The sequence below is a fragment of the Gymnoscopelus braueri genome (assembly GCF_963280865.1).
Source record: "Gymnoscopelus braueri genome assembly, chromosome: 6".
Lineage (NCBI taxonomy): Eukaryota > Metazoa > Chordata > Actinopteri > Myctophiformes > Myctophidae > Gymnoscopelus > Gymnoscopelus braueri.
This window is the reverse complement of record NC_137607.1, coordinates 29,854,811-29,865,190: the sequence shown is the minus strand read 5'-3', so window position 1 is coordinate 29,865,190 and position 10,380 is coordinate 29,854,811. Positions and strand designations below refer to the sequence as shown.

General features: G+C 43.1%; 1 protein-coding gene across 1 annotated transcript; it reads right to left on the bottom strand.

The window, feature by feature from the left end:
* Window positions 1-6: 6 nt before the first annotated feature.
* On the bottom strand, window positions 7-2,140 carry psmg4 (proteasome (prosome, macropain) assembly chaperone 4). The gene is made up of 3 exons (XM_080430046.1): window positions 1,867-2,140; window positions 1,114-1,189; window positions 7-335 (listed from the first exon to the last, which is right to left on the bottom strand). The coding sequence occupies exons 1-3, from the start codon at window positions 2,089-2,091 to the stop codon at window positions 214-216; spliced, it is 423 nt and encodes a 140-aa protein (XP_080286172.1). The 5' UTR covers window positions 2,092-2,140; the 3' UTR covers window positions 7-213.
* Between the last annotated feature and the right edge of the window lie 8,240 nt (window positions 2,141-10,380).

Below are 10,380 nucleotides of genomic sequence, written 5' to 3'. Positions count from 1 at the left end.
CACTAATTTTGATTTTTAAGTGTTATTTTTTAATACAACACATTTGTACAAAAAGCCATAGGCATACATGTTTTGATAATAAACCACTTAATTTATTGATTATGTCAATAAATGAACACTTGATGTGATCATTTGGTGTCTTGTGTATGACTGTAGAACATATCAATCAAGTAAGAAGAACATGAGGAGAGAGATTCCTAAAAGACCTAAGGGTTAGAAGAATTCTGGGTGAAGCGCCATCTCTTTTTTGATCCTTTCCTCCACCAGAAGTGAAAGGTTTGAATTTGTCACTGGAATGCTGTAACTCACAAACACCTGCTTCATGGTCTTCTTGGCTGCAAAGCAAACAAAAGACGGTATTAAATATTGGTAACATGTTTGTATGCCAAGGCCATGTTTTTTTGGGCTTGTGTAGAAATTATTTAATTATTTAAACCAGTAGTATTTGTCATGGACCCCCAAATTAATATGCATTAGTCCCTAACCCACACCTGAAGATGTCTTGTCGCTTTTTTCAAATAGCCGATGTATATAGGTTTAAAGTTTAAAGTGCTCATGTGGTGTAGTCACTTCTTTTGGGCTTGTTTTCCTAGACCTGGTCGCTTATTTCTCTGGCAACACTGGCTCCAGATTAATTTGGGGCAAACATGCACCCAGAAATCTGTCCAGTGCAACTAAAAATGTTTTTTGATCGCACCAGTGCACCTTACATTTAGCCGGTCCGTCTGAGTTGACTGTATATGCCGGAGCACCTATATGCAAAAGGGGTTAAACACACCATAGCCTTGTATCAAGACGGTCATCATCGGTCATATAATATATGACAGTCTGATATCGGCATCGTTGGCATAATTTAGCAGTGGCAACCTTTTCAGGCCGCGACCCCCCCATAATAATCATATTTTAACTGGGGATCCCCACCCTGATAAACACTTTGAGTTGAGGCATTTAATTTAGTTTGACTCTGTTCCACAGAAATATTGTGAAAGTAGCAGATCTATTTTCAAAATGTTTGCCTCTCTCTTACATTAATTGACAATTTGACTGTCCTCTGGGGGTCCCGACCCACAGGTTCACTACATTACACAAAACATGAAGACTTTTGCACGTTACCTAATCTCTGTGCCAGTGAGTTTGGAGAAGTGTCAGATGGCTCCCCCAGAAGTAACGAGGATAATGGCATCGAGTCCTGCAAACAGGAAGACCATAAGGTTTGTTATCAAAATGTGATTTGCTAGACAACGTTAAGACTCTTTAGTTTAAAGCTTGCTCTTTTTTAAATCTACATTGGCCACTATGGCCACTGCCAGTATATAAATATGTCTCAAGCAATCTCCAAACTATGCTATGAAACTCAAGTACTGTACTTAAGTACAATTTTGAGGTACTTTTACTTTACTTGAGTATTTAAAAAAAATTGAACTTTTACTTCTAGTCCACTACATCTCAAGAGGCAAATATTGTACTTTTACTCCACTATTATTTGAAAACTTTAGTTACTACTTATTTATTTTATAGATTTTGATTATTAATACAAAACATTCATGATCCACTTCAGCTCTTACATTTCGGCCATTTGAAAATAGCAGATCTACAAGCTGATGCAACGCATTGTGAACTTGTAGATCTGCGATTTTCAAAAGATTTGTATACATTTGAAAACTTGTGAAATGGGACATTTTGCATAATGAGTGGTACTTGTGGTACTTCAAGTACATTTTGATACCAATACTTTTGTACTTCTCAAGTAAATTTTGAATTCCGGACTTGTACTTGTAGTATTCTACATTGCAGCATTGATACTTTTAGCTGTTTAAGTAAAACATGCGAGTACTTTTTTTCCCACCACTGTTGAGTTTTACTTACGTATTTGCAACTCATTGAAACCGCCAGGTTGGACAGGACTGGACTGGAACCAACCCACAGGAAGAACCCACCGCTCAGCTTCATCACATGGAAGTGTATTTCTTGTTCCATAATCTTCTCTTTGAAATTATGCACTGTAATCGCATCAACTCCCGTTCCGTTTTCTGTTGCATTCATGTTGGAAGCTGTCAAAGGAAGCTGTACGCAGTGTACACAACAACACATCAACACACCGGCGTGTGGCTCATGAAAATAAATAACACACTGACTTACTTCCTGGTATGACGTATGACGCATGACGCATGGTATGACGTACTCTTCTTCGTCTTCCTCGTCGTCCTTTCTCAGAATGAGCAGCGACCTCAGGCACCTGCCAACCTGAACCTCAGACCGTCCGATAACAGGAGATTTTTTTCCCAGGGGGGGGGGGGGGGGGCTCTTGACCACGCTGGGGGTCAGGAATTTTTTTAACAGAGTAGATGTAATTTCCAGTATTCTGGTGGATTTTGGGAGTTTGACACTTTTATCAGGCTTTACTCAATCTGGTCAAATAAAAAGGAAAAACAGCGCCCTCTGCTGTTTTTCACTCAGCTATGGATCTGTTCTTGAGAGATTAGGCTTGTGGAAAAACTTGAAGAAGAAGGCACTGGATTAAGTAAACTTGGCTGTTAGCCTGCTCCTGACCAGGCTAACTTCACAGCTAAATTGCCATGGTAACTAAGGTAGGCTTGCTTCAATTCTCTTTTGTGGAATCGAGTCATGGCTAAACTTAGCCAGGGTGAACTGGCTAAACTAATCTTCAAGATAATTCAGCTTTCATGGAACCGATTCATCCCTAATCCTGGCTAAATTAAGCCAGGATAGGTGTTAAAGCCAGGCTTTAGCTTTCGTGGAATAGGGCCCTGCTCACCATCTATACTGACAAACCAGCAAGACCAGCCTGGTAATTAGTTAAACCAGCCTTAAGTCCAGTAAAGACCAGCTAAAACCAGCATCATAAACTGGTTTTTGCAGGTTTTTTCAGCAGGGGAATGGGGACGACATGTGTGGGCCCATGTTTAAATTTAACGCCCTGTGGTCTTTAGGATTTGGACAGGAAATTGACTATCCAGAAGACAAAGTATTTCCTCTTTTTCTTGTCCTTCTCCTGGTTAGCAAAGAATGCTGTCTTTGGAAGAGTACGAGTGCTGGAACTACCTTTCACTTGTAAAAAAAGATTTACAACGAAACAGTGAAAAAAGCAATGTGTCCCAGCGATTCGTCATTTAAACACATGTAGACAAAATGTTTTTAAATGTTTTATTGGACTTTCCCTGTGGATTCTAAATGAAGCGATTATCGTTAATAGCTGTAACCCAACTTTTCAAATCAGTGCTTCTGGATATACTGTATCACCAAGATAATAATCATAACATTACTGCGTTTCAATTCAAGTCCCACTAAACCTGTAACCAGGACGGCTTACACACAGTTGTCATCCTGAGTGTGTGCAAAGCAAGATGGCGTCAAAAAAACGCTTGGCTAGCATGTGGACTTCATGTGGTCAGTCTATCTATGATGTCAGTCATTTATGACACATGACTCCATATCTGGGCACGGTTTCAGGCTGACCACTTCCATTATGAAATAAGTTAAATAAAAAAAATATGTATAAACACTTGGAGAAAAAAAAGAAAGATGCAAGATTAGCCCCCGACAAACAGACCCACTTGTAGACAAACATCAACAGTCAAACCGTAAAAAAAAAGCTGAAGATTTGTTGACAGTGTTATCAGTCGACAAGGTGAAGTGACATACGTTTTAGCTTTTCCTTCCTAGTAGTGATACCTAAACAAATGTGTTTATGGTAAGTGACGAGCGTACATTTCATGTCACACACCATGCACTCCTGTAACTTTAACCGGCAAAAAATAAAATTGAATAAATAAATCAAACTAGAAAAGGGCACTCCATAGAGCACAGATCTCTTGCTAGCCGTTTTGCTGGGGGGTGTGTGTACACGCATGCACACCCATCATAGTTAACTGTGGTTGCTACTGTATGTGCATGTGCATTATGTTGGTTGCTATTCTGGGTGCGTCTGAGTGTATCTACACTGCTGTTTAGAGCCTGTAGCTCTAAACTAAAGATTTTGTCAATGACGTCACTAACCGCATACATGGTGTAGCCGATACAAGCACTGGCCATCAACGGACCTCACGGCCAAATTCTTCTTCCAATGAAGGAGTAATCTGGATGTATGGGGGGGGGGGGGGGTAATGCACTCACATGTTATTGACAGATTGGAAATATATTCAGTGTCTTCCTTGTCAGTGTGTACAAAAGGTGAAAATGTAGGTGCGATCTCCAATGGGAGGGTGTGTGGGGTAATAGGCACAATGTCATACAGTGTGGGGGTGGGGGTGGCATGTGAATAATATAAAAGATGCACCTTTATGACTTTGTCTCCTTTCTTCCTCATCTTTCCTCTTCTTTCTAAACAGTCCCGCCCCCACATACAATATCTCATAATGTTCTCATTCATAACAATTAAATAAGTCCTAATGTGTGCTATTTGTTTTATAATCATAAACATTGCATATTGATTGAATTGCCCCTAAAATAGATTGACAATTAATTCATACTTGTTTAATCTTTTTTATTGATTTGCGGGGGGCAGATGCCGTCACCTGCCTGTCCCTGCTTGCAGGTGACGCTACAGACAACCGCCTAGGTTACCTATCCTGTCTCTGGCCATGGAGGGCTGCCTGTAAATGGCTGTAGGGGCCTGGTCATCAATATCACCATCAACCACCTGGTCACTTCTGGAGCTCTGTTTTGAGAAGCATTCACACAGGTGGCTGAACTTGAAGCCTCTCTCCCAGTTCAGCCAGCCAGGTAGTGGGCGGCAGTGGCTCAAGGGGTTGAGTGGCCGTCTTGGAATCGGAAGGTTGTCGGTTCAATCCCTACCTGCATGTCGAAGTGTCCTTGAACAAGACACTGAACCCCTGACTGCTGCTGATTGAGAAGGGTGGTGCCTTTGATGGTCTCCTCTGGCCGTCTGAATGGGTGAACGTGAAATATATCGTAAAGGGCTTTGGAGATAGGCGCTAGAGAAATGCAGTCCATTTACCATTTACAGCTCTGCCAGTATACCAGTCTACCTAGTCTACAGGCCTAGCTGTGACCAGGTCAGTGAGGCACAGAGTATAAACAAGTTGTATAGAGTATAGAACTCTCTGCCTATGGGATGTTATGGCCAGCTTCAATGTCCAGACTTTCAGCTGCTGGGAGTGGTGAAGCTGACTTGGCCACCAGCGTCTGTGAGGAGGTCTGAAGGTCATTTTCTCTATCTAACAGAGACACACAGGAGTCATTACCAAGCCAGAACCCAGGGTAGAGAGGCTCAGTGAATGTGGACAGAAAGGTGTGCAGCTGGGTCCGTGTGTCAGAGACTCTGTAGAAGGACAGAATGCCAGCATGACAGTCCAGATACATTCCTACTCTATTGGAGCCAGATGGACGGACAGCGAGGACAGTTTTCTTCTTATTGTGACAGACAGTGTACCTTTGCAGTGTACATTCCAGACTCCAGGACTTGTCATTGTTTCCAAACAGACCATCATCATGCCATCCTGTCCTCTTGATTCCTTTGTATGTCACTGCTATAGAAACCTTTCCCCTCCATTCTACCACGCAGTAACAGCGTTCAGTCAGACCCTCTATACACATAACCTGCTGCCAATAGTCGAAACTGTCTGAATGATACGACTGGATCTCTCGCACAGGTTTCACCTTTCGTGTCACCTTTCTGTTGTTCTCAGATAGAGACAGATATCTGTTTGCTGTTTTTACGTCCATTGTGAGTTTACACACATCTGAGAACTGATATGTCCACTTTTGAACGTCCTCCTCTTCCGTTTCCTGGACATCCTTCTCTGTTGTCTTCATCTTGTTCGTCACGTCTTCACTCTCCTGCTCTGCAGAGGGGAAGCTTCGAGACAATGACTCTTTTTCTCCAATCAGTTGGAGCATCTCCTCCCATTTCTTCTCCTCCGTCCATTCTTCCTCCATGTATTTAATCTCCTCTTCCGTATTCAGGAGCTCTCTGGTCTTCGTCTCATCCTCTACGTCTTTATTCTTCTCTCCTGGCGAAAGGACATTTTCAAGCAGTTTGTCTTTCACCACCTCCTCCCATTCATTCTTCGCAACAGGGGTCTTGTTCTCTTGAACGTCCTCCATCTCTACCATTCTTTGGACCAACTTCTCTGTTGTCTTCATCTCGTTCATCACGTCTTCATCCTTCTCTGCAGAGAGGAACGTTTGAGACGGCGCCTCCTTTTCTCCAATCAGTTGGAGTCTATCCTCCTCCCTTTCATTCTTCTTGATGAGGGTCTGGTTCACATCTTCATCCTTCTCTGCAGAGAGGAACGTTTGAGACAGCGCCTCCTTTTCTCTAATCAGTTGGAGTCTATCCTCCTCCCTTTCATTCTTCTTGATAAGAGTCTGGTTCACGTCTTCATCCTTCTCTGCAGATAGGAACGTTTGAGACAGCGCCTCCTTTTCTCCAATCAGTTGGAGTCTATCCTCCTCCCTTTCATTCTTCTTGATGAGGGTCTGGTTCACATCTTCATCCTTCTCTGCAGAGAGGAACGTTTGAGACAGCGCCTCCTTTTCTCTAATCAGTTGGAATCTATCATCCTCCCTTTCATTCTTCTTGATAAGGGTCTGATGGTTCACATCCTCATCCTTCTCTGCAGAGAGGAACCTTTGAGACGTTGCATCCTTTTCTATAATCAGTTGGAGTCTATCCTCCTCCCTTTCATTCTTCTTGATAAGAGTCTGGTTCACGTCTTCATCCTTCTCTGCAGAGAGGAACGTTTGAGACGGCGCCTCCTTTTCTCTAATCAGTTGGAGTCTATCCTCCTCTCTTTCATTCTTCTTGATGAGGGTCTGGTTCACGTCTTCAACCTTCTCTGCCGAGAGGAACGTTTGAGACGTTGCATCCTTTTCTATTATCAGTTGGAGTCTATCCTCCTCCCTTTCATTCTTCTGGATGGGGTTCTGGTTCACATCCTCATCGTTCTCTGCAGAGAGGAACCTTTGAGACAGTGCCTCCCTTTCTCTAATCAGCAGGAGTCTATCCTCCTCCCATTCCTTCCTCTCCTGCTTCCTCTCCTGCTCCATTTTCTTCATCTTCTCTTCTGTTTTCAGGATCTTGAGATCTCTGGTCTTCCTCTCTTCCTCCATGTCTTTAATCTTCTCTTCTTGTGAGTAGAGACTTTCAATCAGTTTTTCTTTTGACTCCTCCCATTCATTCTTCATCTTGAAGAAGGTCTGGTTCAATTCCTCAAAGGCCTTCTCTTTCTGCATGTAAGAGTAACCAAACATAGAGGCAGCGGCGGCCATAAAACCAACACCAAACACTTTATCGTGTAACATTGTTGTAATTATGTTTCAGTTCTTCAGCTTCTCTTCTTATGTAAAAATATATAGACATATACTGTATCAGTCTGAGAGGCTGCTGTGTGTGTAGTTGTGCAGTTCCACTGTTCGGCTGCTGTTTGACTCCTCCTTTGTTCCAATATGTGGAATATGGCGTATACTTATACCCCAAACATTCTTAAGATGTTGCGTCACAGTTACAGTTATTTCGTTGATGTCGTAGTTGCTATGGTAACACAAAGACACATGTTTTTAGGCCTCCACCGGCAAATGCTGTGGCCGGAGGCAGTTGGGTACGGTCACACATACAGTATGTGTCTGAAGGGGAGTAACCTTGCGTAACCAGACTCCGCACGGCAGAAAGCCATGGTGTTCATTCCGAACTGACTGGTGTGATCCGTTCTAGGCCAAGCCTAGTACTGTAAACGTGGATTCTGGTTGGCGCCGCTTTGTTTTTGTTCCCCCACCTGAATGCCGAATTGAGTAGTCTCGTCTCACCAATCGCGCCACAAGTTGGAATCAAACATGCATATACAGTACCAAACGATTATACCAAACAAAACAAATTATTCTCAAAGTGGGTGCCCACTGTGACACCAGTCCTGGGGTGCCTTGGGAATACATTGATAATATTTGAAATTGACGAATATACTGTAACTTATAAAATAATACTCCCCTTCAGACACATACTGTATGTGTGACCGTACCCAACTGCCTCCGACCACAGCATTTGCCGGTGGAGGCCTAAAAACATGTGTCTTTGTGTTACCATAGCAACTACGACATCAACAAAATAACTGTGATGCAACATCTTAAGGATGTGGTATAAGTATACGCCATATTCCACATATTGGAACAAAGGAGGAGTCAAACAGCAGCCGAACAGTGGAACTGCACAACTGCACGCACAGCAGCCTCTCAGACTGATACGGTATATTTCTATATATTTTTTACATAAGAAGAGAAGCTGAAGAACTGAAACATAATTACAACAATGTTACTCGAAAAAGTGTTTAGTGTTGGTTTTATGATCACCGCTGCCTCTATATTTGCCTCTATGAAGGGCTTTGAGGAATTGAACAAGACCTTCTTCAGGATGAAGAATGAACAGGAAGAGTCAAAAGAAAAACGGATTTTGAAGAGAAGAGAAGAGAAGATTAAAGACATGGAGGAAGAGAGGAAGACCAGAGATCTCAAGATCCTGAAAACAGCAGAGAAAATGAAGGAAATTGAGCAGGAGAGGAAGCAGGAGAGGAAGGAATGGGAGGAGGATAGACTCCAGCTGATTAGAGAAAGGGAGGCACTGTCTCAAAGGTTCCTCTCTGCAAATATCTTTGCAGAGATCTTTCGCAGATCAAAATAGCAGATCTACGTGTCGCTATTTTTGAATATCCTTGGTTAAAAAAATGGGTTGAACACATTTTTTGCTGGGGACCCCCTGGAACCCCCTCAAGGATCCCTGGGGGTCCCCAGACCCCCAATTTGAGAGCCACTAGGGTAGGCTCTGACATGAGCCTCTGCAGCGATGAAGCCAGGAAAAGGACGGAGGCGGGGAAGTGAATTCCGACACAAAGTGGAATCCGGGGGAGGAATGCATCAACGCTTATAATGCATCAACGCTTATAAACAACGCTGCCACTACTGTGACCTGACTGAGTCTTCATTCCAGAGCCAGACCAGCTCCTCATCAAACCAGCAGGAGGGAATGTAATCTGAGACACAGCAATCAGCTCCAAAGTGGATGAAATGGATACCGATTCATCCATTCCCTCAGTCTTGGAAATAACGTTTCTACAATTCTGTTGATACCCAGGGGGAGTGCAGCTCCTTTACATGTACAGACTAAGGAAGAAGGACCCAAACCTATAGCCACTGGCCCTTCCCGGGGGGATGCAGGGATACAGCAAGGGGTTGAGAGGCTGGCGGCCATTAACTCCCTCCTAGGATGGAAGATGTCCTCAATTTCAGAGTTTAGAGTTTCCTGAAGTTCAAGACAGGTGACCTTTGACTTGTCCCAGTCGGCATCTCGCTGCAGACTTACAGATTTGAGGGACGAGTCCCTATGCTCCCTGGAGAGCGAAGGGGAGGAGGGCGGAGCGGTGGGAGAGATGGATGAACTTATGACTCCAGCTGGTGGAGTCATGAAAGAGCGAGACCAGAAGGAGCGACTGCAACAGGATACACCAGGGCCACAGCAGGGAGCTGTGTTGCCATGTCTGCTTATTCTAAGCAACGTTGGGCCGGTTTCTAAAGTGTAGTTGCTTATTTGGGCTTGTCCTAATGTTGATTATAAACCTTATTGCAGTTCTTATACACAACCCCCCCCCCACCTGAAAGTATTTTGTGCCAGGGTGGGCACACATGCATAGGCCTGGCATTGCCACAAACGTTCCGAGCATTTCAGAATGCTTATAAATCAGGTACATAAACAAATAGTTTATCTGCCTGATAAAGTAGATCCCAGTGTTAAGTGCCACATGGAATTCTAGCGAGGGGTGATCAAAGTCACAACAAGTCACCAACACTATGAAATATGCACATCTACAAGTGAATAGATATGTTTTCAGAAGCACTGTGTGCAAAACTATTGTGCTGTAGTGGGATAGCTGTAATTGCATAGAATACATTAAAGCTCAGCTTCAATGATTGCTGTTCTATGGTTGATGCAAGACTTCTCTGAGACAACACTTTCAGTTACCTCTGGTATACTATTCAATCACTGGAAATTAAGTGTTTAAGTCATTAAATAGTCGGCAATGAATACTTTGTAGTTTGTACCCCTTTGTACACTGCCCTTCCTTAAATTCTTGAATACTGATTCCTTCATCAGCCACTGTTGTGTTTGGGTCCGTTTGGAGCACCAGAGGCTTACTGCTGTCACTCTTGAAGTCCTGAGATTACATTAAGCAAGCAACGCAATATAACGCACCACTTTAAAGCTTTCTCACCCCTCCCGTTTTTATGCGAGAACTTCTGGGAACTCGGATTACTTTAAAGCCATAATTTTGCCATGGGTGCAGTATTCACAGAATAATGTGATTTCTTATCATAATATAAAATTATTCCACAACTGTTTTCAATGTATATTTA